General features: G+C 43.3%; 1 protein-coding gene across 6 annotated transcripts in view; it reads left to right on the top strand.

Annotated features, from left to right (window-relative positions):
- Window positions 1–4,759: 4,759 nt before the first annotated feature.
- Nhe2 (Na[+]/H[+] hydrogen exchanger 2) overlaps window positions 4,760–20,895 on the top strand; it is a 35,943-nt gene continuing 19,807 nt past the window's right edge. For 2 of the 6 annotated variants that reach the window (XR_013009122.1, XM_076425563.1), the window contains exons 1-6: window positions 4,760–5,816; window positions 5,970–7,044; window positions 8,524–8,787; window positions 12,846–13,042; window positions 13,781–14,037; window positions 18,379–18,596. Coding sequence is in view for 5 of the 6 variants with exons in the window: in XM_076425563.1 (XP_076281678.1) it covers window positions 6,591–7,044; window positions 8,524–8,787; window positions 12,846–13,042; window positions 13,781–14,037; window positions 18,379–18,596 (1,390 nt within the window). In the remaining variant the exon portion in view is untranslated. Of the gene's footprint in view, window positions 5,817–5,926; window positions 7,045–8,523; window positions 8,788–12,845; window positions 13,043–13,780; window positions 14,038–18,378; window positions 18,597–20,895 lie in introns of those variants that run through there. The other 4 variants (XM_076425562.1, XM_076425560.1, XM_076425561.1 and 1 more) reach the window with 4 other exon arrangements.

Genomic DNA, 20,895 nt, shown 5'->3' with positions numbered 1-20,895 from the left:
TTACGATTACAAAATACAATATTTCATCCCCCGGCTGAGTAATTGTTTGATCGACGAGATTTCGCGTGACCACGATCACCCTCGGGCTCGGAGGATGTCCACTGCTATGTAGGAGCACTTAATATTGTCGAACACTATGTCTTTTATTTGTATTCATTTTTATTCAACCTCGTATACAGTCGAGGAAATTAGTCCGAAGGACTTGAATTTTGTTCAAAATGTTAGACCAACTAGAGCTTGCTAGAGAATGATTAGATAAATTTTAAAAATGACGTTCTTTCAACTATTTTATCTGAGCATGTAACGATAATTTAAAAAATGCGTTTTGCAGATTTCGGTGACTTATACGCATACTGAAAGTTTTGTCACAATCGGTCAACATTGCAATCAGCTACATATGTTTACAGATGGAAGCTTAAGGGTGAAAGTCGGAAATTTTCAGTAACTTTAGTACACTAGCATAAACCACAGAGGGTTAAGAATTTTAACCACACTTATTTACGATTTTTAAAAAAGCAGATAGTGACACGTGGTAAATATGTGGTTGAAAACAGATAGCAAAGAGAATGGTCGGAGAATAGGCATCTGTAATAGTTAATTTCTAAGGCTCTGTTACAGAAAAGTGGAAAGTAAACCGTTCTCAATGCTGTACTCATCATTTAACGTCGGCCTTTGAGACACTATAATAGCACGTCTTCGCCAGAGATTGTAAACAGCCCGCGAACCATTCGCTGTTTGTCATTTCGCTCGGACGTTGCTGGATTGCGCACAATCGGTAGTTACAGATTTAGGTCTTCGGTAAATAGAACCAGTAAGCGAACAGCACGGTTTTGACATCCAAAGAACGTTTAGGAGTGTCCTCGATTATATTATCAACAGCTATAATTAGGTTTAACTAGACTGCGGTTATTGATAGAAAAATAAAAACGTGGTAATAAAAATTATCTACCTCAACTACAAGAAACGATGTAACGGTGTCTCAGGAAACGAAACGGTACTACGTTTTTTGACGTGTGTGTTTGCGCGTGCGCGTGTGCGTGTGTGCCGAACATAGATTTCTTGGATAACTTTTCCAAGTGTAACGAAGATCCTGGGTAAACAACGGTGCTAAGCGGGAAATTGTTGTATTGTACTCAGAGTTGGGCAAAAATTTTATTTAAATAAAAACTTTGAATAAAGTGGGTTTTTTCCAAGTAGGTTTTAAACCCATTTTATTCGATATTTTTATTTAAATAAAATTTTTGCCCAACTCTGATTGTACTAATGCTATTCGATACCTGAGAATGATACATCGAGTATCATAAAACCCCAATTTAAATACTCTGATAACTTAATTTCTTTATAGCGCGATCGACCGCCTAAGGGGGAAGTAGTGGGGATAAAAAAGTCACATCATCCCGAAACCCGAAAGTCACATCAATCGCGGGGACACTGTATATTCAATGGTTTGAAAATAATACGACGCTATCGCTACATTACTATCACTACAACTATCATTACATTTTTCGTATTGTAAAGTTGTTTAACTGTTTTGCATTTTGGCGAAAATGGTTAAATACATTCCTCCTGTTTCTTGCAATGAATTGAGAACACTTCTATAAAAACTTTCTACCTGATTTGCAACAAACTAGAGCGAACTAGAAAATTTACTTTCTTAATACGTTGAATAGGTTGAGAATTATATAACAGCATTGTTTAATTCTTCAAATGTTTTTACTGTTTTAAATTACACCTACTCATTTTTGTTATAAATGCATAAAATCCGCTATCTAATGATAACACAAAATCGGGTGTCGCCGCTATAATCACTTCTTGAAAGAATGTTCGCTCTTGGGTCACGTTGCTTTATATAAAAAGTATCATTCCGTTGATAATGTTCTTGCGTACTTTTATTTTTATTGTTGCTGAATACGATCATTCCTCCTATATTTTACCACCACAATTTCATTGATATATTACACAATGTGTTTTCAATCATTTCGACTCCGTCAGCTTTATTACTAACAATGTTTGGATACCGAATAACGCAGTTTTCCTTGTGCGTCGATTGCTGAACGTACTAACGCGGCATTCGTAATTAAAAAATAAATAAGCTTCGGTATACGTAAAATCGACACGAAAAGTTACCTCAAGGTGAAACCTTCCGCGGTACATTGAGTTTTCTCGCACGATTAATCGATCGTTAGAAAGTTTACGGTCGCGAACCTAATCAACGAAAATACGAGTGGGCGGAAATCGAGGATATTTTTAAACTATAACAATTACTTGTATCACGTTGCATATACAGGAAGAGTTATCGAACATGACGTCTTAAAACAACAGGTAAGTTACATACGTTACTTCACTAAAAATCTCGGAGACTATTAACTCGCAACATCATACGGTAAATCCTATCTTCCCGTAGCTTTTCAAACTATGTACATCGATACCCGGGAAAAATATTGGGTATCCAATTTAAAAAAAACTGAAAGAGCAATCTTCGTAACTCGATAAAAATGATGGATAGTTAAAAAAACGAATTATTGCATCATATACTCGACGTGATACCGTGAAGCTTTTATTCGAAATGCTTTTTCATGCGGTCGTTAAATTTCGAGTAATTTTGGATCGTCACAATAGGTGACCGTGCATCGAATTCGCATGATAATTGTCACGCTTTCGCAGCATGAAAAAAATATCCTGTTTCTTTGGATCTAGATAAAAACAGAAAAACAAACCCGCTCCGCCAGAATCGTCCATTTAATAATGATAACAGCGTCCACTCGGTTGCGGCGCCTCCTCGCCTTTGTGAACGATTGGAACAACGGTTAAAAACAACAGCGGAAAACGTGTTTATTTTTTCGTACAAAGGAAAACCCTGTGAAAAGACATCTACCATTCAATTATTGCAACGTTCCTGTCCCGCGGGCGCAAACAGAACAATTATCGCGCGTTTGTTTACGGGCCGGGTATGAAAAAGAAAATGAAAGGGAAAAATCGTGGGTGACGCCGTTTCGTTGGACCCTTAATTAAAAGTTCATGAACCGATAAGCGGGTCAGTCGGGAAAAGGTAAGTGAGAGAGAGGTGAGAGAGGTAGGTCGACGGAGCATGATCGAAAAGGCTGGCAGACTGCGGAGCTGAATGTCGCGGCGAGGTGAGCATTTCGCTAGCGCAACAGTGACAAGGTCAAGGACGCCGGTGTCTCCTAGATCCGGCGTCGGGACGCCGCTTAGTTTAAGGTCGCCTTCGGCCTGTATAGTCGTGCAACCTGACCCACGTACGTTCTATACAGCGCCCTCAAAAATTCACGACTCGCTTACCAGAAATGCATAAATAAATGAGGCGAACATTCCGTACGCTGCCGACACCGAAGATGCAGAGGCTGACCAGCTAAGGGCTGCGGCTCACGTAGCCGGTCTGAAATACTCGATTTTGTTGCATAAACCAAGAAAGTTGCTGTGAGAAAAGTATCTGGTTCTGACTAAGATGTAAACGGAAGATAATTTTTCTGGAAATGCTCATTCTCTCTCGTAGGGAAGTGGAAGGAACAACATGTTCGTTAACATAACGACGTACTTGACAAAAACGAAAAGGCGAATCGTAAAAATGTCAAAATGATCATTAACGAAGCCACGAGGAGAAGTTATGACTATTTACCTTCGCTACATTGGAATTTGCAGCGAATATCTGACACGCGCTTTCTTGAAATTATGCAGAATAAGTCGGGAACTATTTCATCGATCACCTTATCTCGAAACGTGCACGTAGACAAATAGATTGAATTTTACACGTGGGTTCGTTAAGAAACCGAAACTATTGAATTTTCTCGTTTCGCACGAATCCAAGAAGCGCCGTAGTTCCTGATTGGTGGTTTGTTTTCTTTTTATGAAAAGCACGTTTTTCTACTAAAATATGCACCGACACACTCTAAAAGCTTCGTGAAAATACGGGCGGAAAGGTTCCAGCGAAAAACATTCCTAAAAACCGCCTTATTTTCAGCATGTTACACGAGTTACCCCCCATAGTCACGGAAACTTGCCCACTTCGCGCTCTTAATTATTTACAGGACCGCAAAGTTTGCTGCGCTGGTCGGCCGACAGGTAAAAGTATAAAACATTAACCGTCTAATGCGTTTGAAGATCGAAAACGGAGGCAGTTAATTAAAAGGACGTGACCGAACTGTTTTAATAAGGCATCGCACGTGGAGAAATACAACAAAATGGCAGAGAGGCAGAAAGAGACGATCTCGTTAAAGAGGCGAAACGGGATTGCGGGATACGGCGGGATGAGCACGTACAATTCATCCCACGATTCTGAAACTTCACTCGGGGTAGGTAAAGCACTCGAATGTCTCTCGAGGCACTGCAACACGTCATTCATAAATTCAAGGCGGCGGCACCGAGTGCTCGTTTAAATAACAAAGCTGTGGGGGTAACGAGCAAGACACGGGGAATTTATCGAGTGGGATAAATCATCCTCGGCGGGATTCGGGAGTAGAAAACACCGCGACAGCGAGCGGATTTTTCGGCGAGCGAAGAGCGCACATCGTCGCGTGTATAAATCCGTTCGCCCCCAAAGCGGCCATCATCGTCATCATCGATCAGCGGGGTCCAGGAATTCCAATTCCCGTTACAATTTCCCTATATGGTCGAGGCTCGGCGGACGATACGGGGCTGCCTCCAGCGGCGAAATTCTCAACAACGATCCCGGGGGCGCCTCGACGCGTTTCAAGCACGCCCAACGACGTCCCGCGTCGCGTCGTTCTATATGGAAGCGTCGCGACGCCTGCGCGGGTTCCGCAACGATCAGCTGGCTGGAAAGCGTCGAAGGGACGCGAGGAGTTGGTTCGCGAGATAGAGAGAGAAAGAGAGAGGGTAGAGGCTACAAGCGGAAGAGGGACAATCGAAACGGAGGAACGGTGGGGCCAGCTAGTAGAACAGAGACGGAGGAGCCGCGCGCATCCATCGGCTATCACTAGCGACGTCATGGATAGCCTGGTCGGCAGTTACGCACGTTTTTGGCAACGTTGTTGCGTGCCCTTAGCCGTGGCCATGGTGTTCTGTCTCGGTGTTGTGGGGCCGACGTGTGCGGTGGTTTAATTTCGCGCAGTGGTGGTGTGACGGTCGATCGAAGCGCACCTGGGAACGACGCCGCACTTCCGATGCAACGATGCCTCGTCCTCGCCGCTACCTCGACAGAGTGGTTCTCGGCCAGCTACGTATGCAGAACGCGAGCGCGTCCCCGTCTGCCTGCCAGCAGATCCCACAGTGAACCTAATTATCGATCTGGCCAACCCGTCAACTGTCCGACCTGTATCACAATACCTGGATCAAGCTATAGAACCTCCATCCCCGCGGAACCAGCGCCGTGATTGGACGGAGGATACATCATAGATATCGCACTCTCGCGCGAGTATCCCCGAGTGTCATCCGACGGTTCGGGCCATCGGATTATAGGCAAGTCCATTCTTCTTGAACGATCCTCTGAATCTTTCCGACAATCGTGGATTCGACGAGACACGAAAAAAAACCTGAACCCGTCGGAGTTCTGCGATTGGGCGGTAGACCGCGAAGAGAGTCTACGTTCTCTCTGCATACGTCCAGGGTGCGCTATCCTCTTCCGTGAAGCTGGCCGCGGAGCAACGTCGCGGTGACGTCGAGTGGATCTTCGAGTTCGCGGGCAACGATGTGTAAATGAATTCCCGAGGAGGCTCCAGCCAGTGTTTCGTTCCCGGCTCGCGTTCTATTGCAGCTGCGTACGAATAGGATTCGCCCGTCGATAACCCGGCCGATATACGCGGGGCGCGCTCTCGAGGCAGCCGTCGAAGAGGAACGCGGTAAGTAACAAAACAAATCCACCACTTGACCGGACCGACCGGTCTCTCTCTCTCTCTCTCTCTCTCTCTCTCTCTCTCTCTGTCCATTGTCATGTGTTGGTCTGGATTAGGCGTTTCTAATAACCGGACGGGTGTGAATTTGGCCGCGCGTAGGTGTCCGCCGAGGGTTCGTTGACTCGACCGTAAAATTGTCCAAGGCTGACACCGGGAAGGGTCGCCGGGTGACAGATATAGACCGTCGGGACGACTACGCTCATGAGAATCGACCAGCTCCACGGAAGAGACCTTCGACTACCAAAACACGCGTCCCTGGAGCGAGACCTCCACAGCCTGTCGGTGGGAAACATCGGCGAGAACACGACTGAAGTTTCTATTCGGAGAGCGACGCCGAGGTTCCGATAAGAATTGGATAGATACGGGAGAGTATTACCAATAACCTCGAACCGATCGTCTTCCACGTGTGTGCGATAAGGCGAGAGTTAGGTCCGGAATCACGCTATGTAATTAGGCGCCGCCTGTGCACTCGAGTCGTCACCAGCGTGTGCCCTCTATAAATCCGGGAAAACCGAGAGTCCCCTGTGCAGGGAGCAGGAAGCGAGGGTGTAACGAAGCCGGCGACGAGGGTGAGCACCCCCGGCGACGCGAACAGCGGGAGCCACGGACCCTGCAGCTTCCACGTAGCTGGAGGTCCCTTCTGATGGTACAACGAGTGACTCAGAACCGGTGGCGCAGTCCCCGCCATCAGCATCTCCGGTGTCCACGTGTTACGTCGTCATGGCTCCACGTGCAGCCTTCCCGATGATGGTGATCGGCCTGCTGATGCTGGCCGCGTGCTGGCCGCAACATGGCCACGCATTCTCCGCCAGGTTCTACGAAGCTGTTCCAGAGAAACGCGTTCCCGCCGACGACTACGCGGTCCACGGGCCGATCGTCGACGACCAGGACTTCCCGAGGGACCTGAGGGAGCCGTATCCAGGAAAGAGTTTCGGCCCGATGGGGCCGATCGACGGCTCTCTGCCGGATGACGTCTCCTTCCGTAGCCTCTCGGCTGGAAATGACGACGACGGTCCCGTTGAGTCGCATTTGTCCTCTCAGGTGGGCGAGAACGGCGGGAATGGCTCTAAAAGACCCAAGCCCGAGTACCATATCATCGCCGTGGAGTTTCACCGGGTCGAGACTCCGTTCGTCATCGGCATATGGATCTTCTTCGCCAGCATTGCGAAAATAGGTACGGGAACTAGTGGAACTTGACCCGATCCAAAGTCGAGCGGTCTCGACGAGCGCTTCGCTGCTGGTTTCGTTGGTATCCGCTGCGGTTAGCTCGAACGTTGTTGCGTCCTATGAGGTGACGCGGCCCGGTCGGATTCTCTGGAGCATTCGAGGTCACTTCCTCCATTCCGTGTCACGCCGGGAACGATTTCTGTTTCGGTGAACGCATTGTTCCGATATCGCTACGCCGAATTCTCGGTTCTCGCCACCCGCCGTTGTTATTATTCCAGAAACAGACTCGCAGAAACCTGTTCTTCCACCGACGGATTTTGGATCCTCGTCGTTGTCTGTTGCATTCGAACTTCGGCTCCTCCTCTTTGTTTTTATTTTACATTCCATGGGACGCGATCAAAGCGTGACTAGACTCGCAAGAACAGCCGAACGACACGGTGGAGGGGGTGACTAGTCGACAACCTTGACCGAGCAGAATCGATCTCGATCTAACTATAGCAAACATATTTCAGAATTTTCAATAACAATTCGCCGCGGCTTCGTGAAACGCGCACAACAATGGAACGCACGGAAATTCGAGCTACCTGACGCTCCTTTTATTCCCAATCACGACCTTTTCAGTCGTGACGTTCAGTTGCTGGCGGCTGGCTGCCAAAATACGTTTCCGTGTTTCTCCATTTTCTTCCCTGACCACCCGGGGCTGCGTCTTTTTTTTCGCGAAAACCGATAGTGGCCGTAGGTCACCGGGATAATCGATTTGCTGTACTGGGGACACGGCCGAAACAATTTCTATGTCCCCGTTAGGAATTTAGACCGAGCCTTTAACCGTTTGCGAGGATTTTTCATGAAATTTTTACAGACCTGATTTTTAATGATCGATATGGCTGAACAATATCCCAGAATACTTTTGCTTCTGCTCACTGTTTATATTATCTCTCAAAGATTGTACCAACATTCTGCACCAACAATTATTCTATTATTTTTACATCGACACTTCCAAATGATATTCATACTTGAAAATTATCGTCTTTCCACTAATGCCTCGTTATTTACAAAGCAATCAGATTTCGCTATTATTAGACATCAGTGCTCGCAGTATTTTTATTCTAGCAACTAAAATTCAGAACAGTCCCTGCATTACTAAATGTTGTTGTGTTCAATGAATTGTTGAACGTTCAAACGAATACACACCTTGAAAATTCACAAAATCCTTGATGTAATCATCAGCATCCCTAAAACATTTTCCATAGCCTTCCAAAAAAATCGCTATCAAAAATTGCAATCGCTCACAGAATAATGGGGGCAAAAATCTTTTCATATACAATATGAGATCGCATTTATTTGATAGTTGCTGCGAGTAGATTGATAGAATTCCGCGCGCAGGGGGGTGGAAATCGGAAAGATTTACGGCGGGACCGCCAGCAATCGAACGTCCCGAACGAGAACGGTTCCAAGGGAGACCGTTAAGTTACAATTGTACGTGCAGGCTTCCACATGACGCCGAAGCTCAGCAAGATCTTTCCGGAGTCCTGTTTGCTGATCGTTGTCGGCGTCGTCGTTGGTGTCTTACTGTTCCAGGCGAGTAGTGTCCACGTGTCGCCCCTCACTCCCGACACGTTCTTCCTCTACATGCTGCCGCCCATTATCCTGGACGCCGGTTATTTCATGCCGAACCGACTGTTCTTCGACCACCTGGGGACGATACTTCTCTTCGCCGTCGTCGGGACTATATTTAACACGCTGTCGATAGGTAGGTGAAACGAATAAAACGGCACCGGTGTGTCGTTCCCCGACACGACCGGATTTTTCTTCGATCTTTTATTTTCATTTTTTCACCGTCCTCTTTTTCTCTCACACACTCTCTCTCTCTCTCTCTCTCTCTCTCTCTCTCCTTCTCTCCAGCGGGCTTTAATCCGTTTCGTTTCCTGGATTAACATCGCGCGCGTTGGCCCGTTTACCTGCTGGTTGCTCTCCTCTCTTTTTTACAGCTGTCCTTTTATTTCTATTCCACGCCTGCGCAACAGGGACGCCCTGCGCAAGATTATCCGAAAGTCGAATTTCAGTTTGCTGCCCACCTTCTTCCACGGATTTCGCTGATTCCTTCCTTTTTAATTGGACGAGTTGGACCCACCGAGTATATTTTAATTCGCTGCGGGAATTTCTATAAACTTGAACGCGACGTCTCGGACACGTTTTGTGTTCCCTATGATATTGTACACATTGATGGAAAATATTGATTGATTTCTTGCCCCGTACACATTTTCTTTACAGTTGCAGTGATTAAGAACGTCCTTATCGCGAAAAGTGTAGAAGAGTGTGACTCGTTAAAATACGGCACAAGTGGTTGACGTAACCCTCAAATTCGATTGAAATTTTTATTATTTGGCAGCGCGTTTAAACGATTGAATACCTATGACCTATACCAACAGCAAAAACTCTGTTATCACACCAGGGACACAGCTACACTCCTCGTCAAAAAGATAGCCCAGGTGTGCTATCTTTAATTTCTCAATGACCCATGTAAATTTTTACGTTCGCGACGTACAATATCAAAACATTACGAGCTGAAAATATGCGGCTCTTTTCTTATGTCATGAAAATAATATTGAAACGCATCAGGACCATCCAGATTAAATTTCTTTTCGTCCGAAAATAGCACCCTGCTCCATTTCTTTTTCCAATGCACGTTTTCTTTTGCAAAGCGTAAACGTTCTGCTTTGTCTTTCGTTGTTAACGGAGGTTTCTTTTTCAATTTTAGCCTCTTAATATTTTTGCTGGATAGTAGAACTCGACGAACACTTGAAACACTGGCACTAACACTAGATTTTTCCATTATTTGCTTCGTTGTTAAGTGCGAGTTGGAAGCTACACGCAAAATTGCTCGCTTATCACGATCGGATAACGATGACGGCCGACCAGTACTTTTCTTTTTGCCATAATCTTCAACATTTTTTAAGAAATTGTGTATTACTTTAAGACCTCTTTTTATTACTTTCGATATTTTCGCTACTAATAACTGTTGCTGTTTTAGTTGAAGAATTTGCTTTTTTCGGATTTGTTTAAATTTTTTCCGCGTCCCATACTTACAAATTTATATAATATTGTATTGTAATCTTTACTCGTTGATAGACCATGAAGTACTGAGCAATTTCTAAACATATTAACAGAGTGTGCTATCATTTCGACCTGAGTATGGAACAGTTTTTCTTTGTTGTACAAACATGTACGACATTGTGACTTATTTCCAGCAAGTCGCATATTCTGAGCTCATAATGTATTGATATTATACGTTACAGACGAAAAATATTACATGGGTCATTGAGAAATTATAGATAGCACACCTGGGCTATCTTTTTCACGACGAGTGTACACAAAAATTCACTTGCCCACATTAACTTTCATTTAACTCGTATGTCAAGGGGCTATTATTTCAGCCTGTTTGTTTTCAATGCATCGCCACGCATTTAGACACGTATAAAAGCACAGATGAAATTTGTTTCTCACACAGTAACGCCCTCTTCTCCGTATATACCTATCAACAGCGCCCTCGCAATTTCGAAAAGTACTCCCGACACGTATTTACTGCAACGCGTAATGTCCTACGTAATCAGCGAGTGGAAATTTACTGCCCGAAAACATTATCTCTCTCTCTCTGTCTCTCGAGTCTGTCAATTTTACTGATCAACGAAGCCATTTCCAAGCCAATTTACGATCGGGAGGTGTTCAAAAATACACGGGCCCGGTGCACAAAACTATTTCGCGTTCTGCATGCGATCGACTGACGCGCATTCCGAGATTGCGCAAGCGACCCTGTGCGGCACAACTCGACCGGAACAGAAATATTAGTGCTCCAGTCGAAGTTTGAAGTTCGATCACCTGTTTCATATTCGGCCGAACGCGGAAGCAACTCAAGTCGAGTTTCTAATGCACCGGCCAAAAAGAAAAACAGTTCGGTCATTGAATCGCCCACGCGATTTCTGTTTTGCGAATCATGAAAACGCGTGGTCGTCGTTGCGAAACACGATGACGTTTTACTCCATACGACGCGAAACGGGCATATATCCGCGATAATTAAAGACCTGTCGCGAGTTTCGGAGAAACCTGTTATTATTAACGATGAACGTCCGCCGAGGAGAATTTTCTAGGACACCGGGCGATTTAAAAATCGCCGAGGTCGCATTCCGCGACGCTTGTCCGATTTCCATCTTGCGACCATTTTCTTCGAGGATTATTCTATCTCCGACATATATTTTTTTTTCTCCTCTACCCTCCCTTTGTTCCAGGATATTTTGCTCGATTATCGGAAGCGCACCGGGATGTGTCGATGAACTTTGAAAGAGAATCGACGCATTCACGTTGATATCTTCCTATCAATCGGCGGAGCTTTATTTTACCAAATAATGGCTATCCTCGATGAGTATCGGAAGCTTTATGTTTGCATTGTTCCGAGCAGTATTGTCGCCGGCCTGGAAAATACTTGCTTTCAATTCCGCCCTCCGATCCTGATAGAACGTTAGACAAATTACCTAAACCCGAAACCGCCGCCGCGCCGGTACTCTGTGCTCGTACTAATTAATCTCGAATCCGTCGCTGATAGCTGTTTACCGATACGCATCTCGAACGAGTTCGATCGACGATAAAAAATCTCCGGCTTGATTCGAGCCACTCAAAACCATTTTCCAATCCGAATTTATCTGGTATATTTTCGGCCACCGAGATTGGATGCGCTGATATACAGGGTGTCTCAGCTGAAGGAGGCCACCTAAATATCTCCTTTATTTTTAATGGCAAAAAAAAAGAATATTTATGGCATAATTTAAATGGTATCGAAGGAGGAATATCATAGAAGAGCAATTTTTATTTGTCCGGTTATTTTTTAATAGTCTTTTCAAGGTCATCGTTATTTTTTATCGGGAAAGCTTTCTTTTTATTCCATCTTGTTAATGACATATTCACATGTATTTTTTCAGCCGCTATATAAGATGGAATAAAAAAAAATAAGTTCTCCCGATAACAAAAATAACGATCACCTTGAAAAACTATGAAAAAAGAACCGGATGAAAAAAATTGTTCTCCTATGATATTCCTCCTTCGATACCGTTTAAATTATGCCATAAATATTTTTTGTGTCATTAAAGATAAAGGAGACATTTCGGTGGCCTCCTTCAGCTGAGACACCCTGTATAACTAATGGACTTACTTGAATAACAATATCCTCAGGTTCGTTATCGATACTGAGACTGTTTCGACTAATTAACCTCGGATTAATCGACTTGGATTTCTCCTCTTAAACCTTCCCGATTCCCGATTCAATTTCACGCACATATTTTATGTATTTACGACAAAATTGGTTTGGCAAAGTACACAACGGTAAAGACGTTAGAAGAGTTGAATGATGTTGGCACAGAATTCACGAGTAATGAAAATTTTCAGAAGTGAAACACACTTTTATTTAAACTGATCAGAATTTTTCATAAGTTTTATTTTGCATAAAGATCCGCAGTCTATCATATCGGAGTGGAACAGGTGATTTGAAATGATTACTAGACTGCGGATCTTCATGCAAAATAAAAATATTCTGCATTGATTGTGGGAGAAACAGGAATAAAATAAAAAATTTATTTCATCCCTTAATGACTTTGTTACGTTAAAGACAACATTAAAATATTCTTAAATGTTTCGAATCTATTACCGTCTTATATTTCATCCAACAAACTTCATGAATGCATAAAGATCCGCAGTCTAATGATTACAGATTATCAACGAGGGCTTTTGTTTAGTCGTCACACACACAACATTTATTTCTAGGCGCATCGCTATGGGTGTTGGGGAAAATCGGGCTTTTCGGCTGCGAAACACCGCTCCTGGACATGTTTCTCTTCTCCGCGCTGATCAGTGCCGTGGATCCTGTTGCCGTGTTAGCCGTCTTCGAGGAAATCCATGTGAACGAGATCCTCTACATCGTGGTTTTCGGAGAGAGTCTATTAAACGACGCCGTTACCGTCGTGAGTATCCACCTGTTCTAAAAAGAACGTCGTTCCGAAACACTTGATTCTTATCCGGAGATAACGAGCGATCTCAATCAAAGCCGAAGTACATAATCGCAAATAAAACTACCTTGAGCAACTATAAACTTCAAGACGAGATCGTGTAGTAGATTAAATTCTATAAACTCGAACTGGACTCGTATAAATGCCATTTTCATCAGAGCATAAGAAATGAAACGCGATATCATTTAAAATTAAAAAGAGAGTACTGAAATTTGGTAAATTATGAATGCATTACGATTAATATTTGTGATAAGTGGATACAGCTAGCAGTTCCTTCTTATAGCTGCCATTCTCATCAGGGCATAAGAAATGAAACGATATCAGTAAAAAATTAAAAGGAGAGTACTGAAATCTGGTAAATTATTCATACATTATGACTAATGTTTGCGACAAGTGAATACAGCTAGCAATGCATAAACAGCCGCCATTTTGCGTCGACAGCACGTGTGTGCAAAGAATATTCGAGTTCAATTCTCCGAGATATATTTGTATCGACTTTCTGATGGATGGACCATTAATCATGCATTAACGTGTGAAAGAATGCACGATCGAGGTAATATTCGTGCAGAAGATAATTAATAAGACGTCCTTGACAAACCGTCCAATTTCGCTTATGGCTTTGGAATCCGGTGTGCAACCGTGGTCAAATCGCTCGATTAGCCACGCAAGACGTCACTTTTTAATGATCCGCAGGTGCTATACCACATGTTCGAGGCGTACAGCGAGATGGGACCTTCGAGAATCCTTTACACGGACTTACTGTCGGGCCTGGCTTCGTTCTTCGTCGTGGCCATCGGCGGTACCATAATCGGCGTGATATGGGGCTTCGCGACTGGCTTCGTCACCAGATTCACTCATCAAGTCCGAGTGATCGAGCCGATATTCATATTCGTTATGGCGTATCTGGCCTACCTGAACGCTGAGATTTTCCACATGTCAAGCATCCTGGCGTGAGTACAATCTGTCCGTCTATCCAGTCATTTTTGTGTATTTCCCAACGGAAAACACTTGTACGATAGCCTAACAAGAAATGAGACAAACACGAACGTGCTGAGTAAAGAATCTGTTCTTGAAATGAAAATTGTGATACAACTAAATTCTACTTTATACGCTTAAAGAGAAACGAGAATTGAAACAATGAATTTTTGCTTTATCACAGCGTCGATAAAAATAATATTTGTATGAATGCCGTTCAGTAAGAAATTACGAATGTCCCTGCAGCTCATAATGATTTTCCGTGTTGATTAGCACAATGTCGCAAGTCCTCCAATTATTCCGCGCTTTCTGCAGCGCAACACGAACGTACGCAATTTCGGGGGGCTGTTGTAATATTTCCCCGATTCGCACCAATGAACGCGCGCCGCGCACGTGTCCGCCATCGCCAGGGGTGTATAAACGAGCTTGGGGATGCATTTCTAGACACCCCCAATTATGTGTCGCAATAAATTTGAGAAACGGCCTGGGCGATTCTCACGCGATTTATCGCATATATTTACCGAAAAGTGCATGTTCGCCGGCAATAGCGAGCAGACGATCGGCGTGTTTTTAATCAGCTTCTAAAACTAGTTAATTACCCTTTACTGCAGTCAATTATAAACAAAGTTGGTGAGCACCTTTAATATCGAACCCCGTGGCCGTATCGCCGGTGAAAGAAAAGTTCGACGAAGATTCTTCCTCCGGGTCTCCTCCCTTTTCTTCTTTTCTTTTCCCATCTCTCTCTCTCTCTCTATTTCTTTCTTTCTTTCGTAATTAATAATTACCCGTCGATTTGTAGAGCCGTGCCACGACCCTGGTTCTTCACCCTTATCAATATAATTGAAAGCTATCCAGTAAATCCTTTAAAGCCTCGCCGATCGCTGCGCCGTTCTCGTTAAAGTCTATTATTTACACGTTTCTCGGCGAAGTCGGACCCGACGATGATCGATCACGATGCGAAGTACGCCCGATGTAATAACTGTTCAAATATGCTTACCCTGTAATCGACCGTTCTTGCTCGGCCCAGTCGATTTTTATCGATATGGTCAAACGGAATACGCGGTCCGTTTGATTGTTAAACAGACGGATTTCGAACGTGTTTCGCCGTCGTTTAACCAATTCGCTACCGTTCAGACCACCCCTCCACCCTCTCAACCACTTTGTTTACCCGGATGGTTAAGAAATAGTGTACGCCAAGGACATTCGAGACTGATTACACCGTGGGGCTGGAAAAATGCAACAGCCAACTGTCGCAATCGTCACAGCAAACACAACGTTTGACCTTTACCGCCGTTTCTACTGCTTGCTAGTAGTAGAGCTAACCCTTCGCACTGAAATGCTCACTCTGACACGATACTAAACTTCACTTCACACTGTGCTTTTGAAACAATTCTTACATTATCAACTGTGTTGACAGTTCAGAAATTGCAATGTATACAGTGGGTGTACAATGTATTCGTATACCTTTCAAAACACGAATAACTCTTTTCAAAGTTGGACTTAACAGCTTGAGTTTTTTTCAGGCGTTAGAAGGATTATACAGGGTGAACCGCGAATCATGACCAGTAGAGATTACTCTGTTATTAGCAGTCCGATCAAACGTGTTTTTATTTCAAGAGAGCTTTCACGTGATATAGCAAATTTTTTATCAACTCTTTCTTTTCATGATTTTTCGAGGTCACCTTCAATTTTTTTACGCCTGTTTGTTAGAGTAGAAGATTTCAAGGCGAATTCGGTAAGTATGATAACAGTTTTTGCTGTTTTAATTTCTTTTTTTTTTAATTATTAAAAATTTCGTAGAGGAGAAAAGAAAATTTATATTGTTTGTACGGCTACATTTATTTCATTGAAAAAGAAAGGCGCAACATTCAGATTTATTAGGCATTGTTTAAAATCTTCATGACGAACAGCACGAAAATGATGACGAATCAATACACACAATAATAAAAAGGAAAAACACAAAATAGATCGAGAGAGCCAGCGTATGATTTTTAATTTGTCACATGCACTAACGTCTTGTAGTAACGTTCAGGATTCAGATCGAATATTTCCCCAGCGAGAAGTAGTTTCCGTCGACTTAGAGACGGCACGTTAGGTTCGGAGCCTTAAACTTTGATTGCCGCGGAATACAAACGTTTCAGTTGCTCAAACGTCGGCTCTCTCTCTCTCTCTCTCTCTCTCTTCCATCACGAACGAGTTGCCAGTTTCTGATTTCTTCGAATATCTTATTATGAAGCCGCCTCGATTTCTGAAAATTTATTCGCGGTGAAGTTGCGCGCGAGAGCCCGGGGTCGGTTCCTTAAAGTTCCGCCGCCGTAAATTTATACCATTCGAACTTCCGGGGTGCCTCATATTTTCATCAACTCACCTTCGAACCGTAATAGTTGTCGGGGAGAAGTTCGCGCGTTAAGTTCCTCGATCAGAGGAGCGCCGCGCGTCTGCCTTATGCATAATTCATCGTTTCTTCGACAACAACGAAGTAGTAATGGACAATGCAACATAGAGTTTCCAATATTTCGCGTCTCTCACGCGTCCGAGAACTTTCCAGTAGAAGAAATGAAAGTCACGTTTCTCGGGTCGTACAAGGATAGAAACGACGGGACCCGGTCGACAACCCCTTGCGTTCGCACCATATAACCCCATAACGCAATTGATGAAACTCGACGAAATTTCCGAAATGTTTCTTCCAAAATATTTGCTTAATTCCCTGAAATTCGTACACACAGAATGTAGCAGACAGATTCCGAACAAAATCGACTTCGACGATGGATATACTTAATCGTTTTCCGTGACACAGACGAAAGTTAGAAATATGCAGAATCATTTTGACATTCAATTGTTTCAACCTCCCGGGCAGGTGCAATTAGTATTACGGTTATTTAAGGGTATTCCGAAGTAGAAACTTCACGCTCAACGGTATGGTTTGGATGGGTTCAAAGTTTCGAGCTCTAATTTCTACAGAGCTCTTGCATTTACTGCGTATTAACGAGTCCCTTAAGAGGTACTTTCGTAGTACCCGAGAAACATATTTATTAATTAATTTCGCTATACTTAGTTGTTAAGAAGATGCTCGCATTAAATGCAGTCTCCTTAATGCATCAGCGAACCGATTCAAATTTCTCGAGAAAAATCGATCAATTCACTATAAAGAAAACTGAGAGATAATAAGTACGTTGACCCGCACGATTTCTCGCAGCTTCTATTTCAGCAGGGTGTGGTTTCGACCTCTGCAGAAATTTCCGTCGACATTTAGTTCACGTTTGACGCATTAACCCCCGTGCGTCCCTCATTTTCCCACTTAATCTGTCCCTTGGTATTAAATCGACAGGGCGGTGAAAAATCGATACGGCGGAGGAACGAACGATCAAAATTGTCAATTTCGACGAACAACCAGCCCCAAAATTTGCTATTCATTTTCTCAGTCACTTTACACTGCCGAAAAAGATCGTGTATCAAGTTCCAAGAGGTTGTTGTAAAGGGAAAGCGTCAATTTTCAAATGTATAGTAAACTCTTTGAAGAGAAAAATTTTTCCTCGGTTTTAGAGGCGTTTCAAAAAGATCTCTAAATAAAGGGAATAATGGATTGTGAAAGTGGAAGAGCTTGCAGTCTGTGTTTATCGCTGTACGATTATTTCCGTGGTTGAAAGAATAAAAAACCGCATGTCACAAATTCAAAAAAAAATTGAATTTATGCATTAATTGTGCTTTAGAGTATATAATTCGCGTGTTTATACACTACCAGAAAAAAGTCTATGTTCAATTCATACGCATCTCGAAAGTGAAAGAGTGTGACATGCGGCGTTCTTCCTTACAATCACAGATTTTTGCCAACAATTTTTCCAAAATCGGAAGTTTAGCGTGCCGATGCTTCTTGGAGGCGTTTTCAGAGGCAGTGGGTAATGTGTCAAATTGACTGGAGTAGCGGATGAGGGTTAAAATAGAATGTCGGTGATCGTAAGTGTTTTCCGCGCGACTTTATATTTTACGGAGTTGATCAGCCCAGCTAACGAGGGTCCCACGTAAGACGTGGCCACCCCCGTAAATCTCTCGGCAGGGATGTCGTGTTATAACCGCAGACCGAGAGAGATCGGAGAGCGAAGGGGGAGAGAGAGAGAGAGGGGGGGGCTTCGTCCCCTAACACCGTGAACATCGATTTTGTAAACGCCGCCGTCCCGGATCGTATGTCCGAATTAATTTCGACGGCGTTTAGGAAACGGCGCGAGACGATCGATAACTCGAGTTTCCCGAGCTCGCACGCGTCCTCTCTCTCCCCTGGTATCCACCCCCCCCCATTATCCGTGGCCTCTTTATCGCAGGATCACCTTCTGCGGCATTACCATGAAGAACTACGTGGAGGCCAATATATCGCACAAGTCGCACACCACCGTCAAATATACGATGAAAATGCTGTCGAGCGGATCCGAGACCATTATATTCATGTTCCTCGGCGTGGCCACCGTGAACAACGCCCACAACTGGAACACATGGTTTGTCCTCACGACCATCGTCTTCTGCTCGGTCTATCGGATCGTCGGTGAGTCCTACCTTGCAAACTATACACCGCTTATGCCTGAAAACTAGTCGCTTTAACGTGCCATGAACTTTATAGCCTGCTTTTCTAAAGAACTGTTTAAAATAGCTGTCCATTACACTCTAACCGCGATAGGCTCGTCCCACACGAGCCGCTGCAGCGGGCTCAACAGCTATTGTACTTATTGATGCATCTGTAGGCCTGTTTCCATCCAAAAACAATAATGTGCAACTATGCAGGTTGCAAACTGTTCCTTTTCTGTACTCAATGCCACCTCTTGAATGGTTTTTTTTTCAATTAACCTTCGATTGTGATTTAAAAAAGAAAACTGCAGAACATGTACGAATATTATTTTTATTTTGAAAATATCAACTGTTAACTACAACAATCTACTGCAGTTTTACTACTTACTTTTAACTTTCACTTTAGCAAATTCGTTAATTAACGTGGCAATCGATATAGATTCAATAGAAATGACGATTATTCATAATTAGAAAAACACTTATTGATCTAATGTCCAGAATATAATTGAAAAAGTTTATTTGAAAACTTACTAAAGACTTTGAATTACTGAATGGTTCAAATTGTATTTTGATTTCGCTGCTTATACCCTGTCTGTATTAACACTAGTTACGCGACAAGGTTGAATTTATATGTATAGATTTCATACGATTTTCTAATCCTTCGCGAGCTAAAATATACAAACAAGCAATTCATTTCTACAAACAATAAAAGATTGGCACACATTCTTCTTTTTTCCTCGAAATTTAAGACTTCAACTTGATTCTCTAAAATTTTTAGTATTTCAAACAATCTTCGCAGAGAATTTCCTCGTCACGGTTGTAACATATCAAAGATGAGATTTTACGTTCACAAACGTATAAAAATGTTGTCACCAACATACGTGCAGGTCCTTTATTTCTCATAGCCAATTCAAAAGCACAGTTGAACCGAGGGTCGCAGCAACGGTAAACCTTTTTGAACATTTCCCTGCGCCCAGGTTTTTAAGATCAGTCGCACTATGCATGCGTAGAGCCTGCAGTATAATGATTACGTTCAAAGTCGATTCCAGGCTCGAATTCAAGGATAAAAGAAAGAAAGAAGAAAACAAAAATTTGAATAAAACCGGAGGCACACGGTTTGCAGCGAATATAGACCAGCAGCGGAATGTCAAAGGTAGTGATGGAAAAGATAAAATAAAGGCCAGCATGACCGGCAGTGTTTGTCGGAGAAATTTTCTTCAAAGATCAAAGTTTAGTATTATTAAAACTGGCTTAACTTTGATACGTCTGTGTCGGCGTCTTCGCCGGGTCACTAAACCTCGCACAGAGGACGACGACGGCGCGCGGCGCGCCGCCATGTTGAAGATTGCAGACACAGATATTCTCTCCTCAGTTGAACACCATTATTTGATTGAACATTTGTCTTTGATGTTACATCGGTTCTTTTTTCTCTTCATATTATCTTCCGCGCCGTGTCCTCTAAGGACACCCCGTAGACTCAAACAGCGAATTCTTTTTGATCTTTCGAGTACAGAGCGAGAAAGAATGAGAGAGCTAGAGTGAGAGGCTGGGGGGAAGTCTTCCGTTTCTACATAATTTCCTTCGTAAGATTAATAACAGTGTTCTCTCCGTTCCGCGAATTAATCATCCACAGTGTTGCGATCAATGCTAATTAGCCGGACAAAACTCATAACGTAATTCAGTAATAGCCAATAAAGTAGGCAATAAACGCCAAAAAATGGAAAAATTTTTGTTGGTTGAGCATTAGAGCAGACATTAAACTTCCTTTTCATGTCAAAATTTTTCGTGACAGTGATCGCTATTTCACGATCTGAATTTTTGGAAGTTTAGTGGAATTTTCGGGAAGACAATCATCTTAATGGATTGTATAAATATGTTTTGGAGACACCCTGTAGATACGTTATGTGAAGAAGCAGATGAATCTATACGGGTTAATATTTCAAATATTTGCACACTTTGTATTAGTAGTCATAAAGAAGGTTTTGTCTGTGGATCGATGGGAAACAAGCTTCTACGAGCGGGAAGGATCGGATCGTTTGATCCTGTTTTTCGAAATCTCTTTTCGAGTACAAGGTCAGCCGCGGTTAGAGATACGACTCAGTAGGTGCTCGAGGAAAACCCCTAATCGCGTCGTTCGAATCAATACAGCCACTCGCGAGGATGTGCAATGCCTCCCGCGCGATTCAGACGAGTTCGACTTGCTAATGGTATTACGGGATAAGGGACTTAAGCTAAACCAATCACCGCTTATCGTGTGTCACTTACCGGTTACGGGATTG

Source organism: Lasioglossum baleicum, chromosome 6 (assembly GCF_051020765.1).
Source record: "Lasioglossum baleicum chromosome 6, iyLasBale1, whole genome shotgun sequence".
Taxonomy (NCBI): domain Eukaryota; kingdom Metazoa; phylum Arthropoda; class Insecta; order Hymenoptera; family Halictidae; genus Lasioglossum; species Lasioglossum baleicum.
This window is presented reverse-complemented; position numbering and strand designations above follow the sequence as displayed.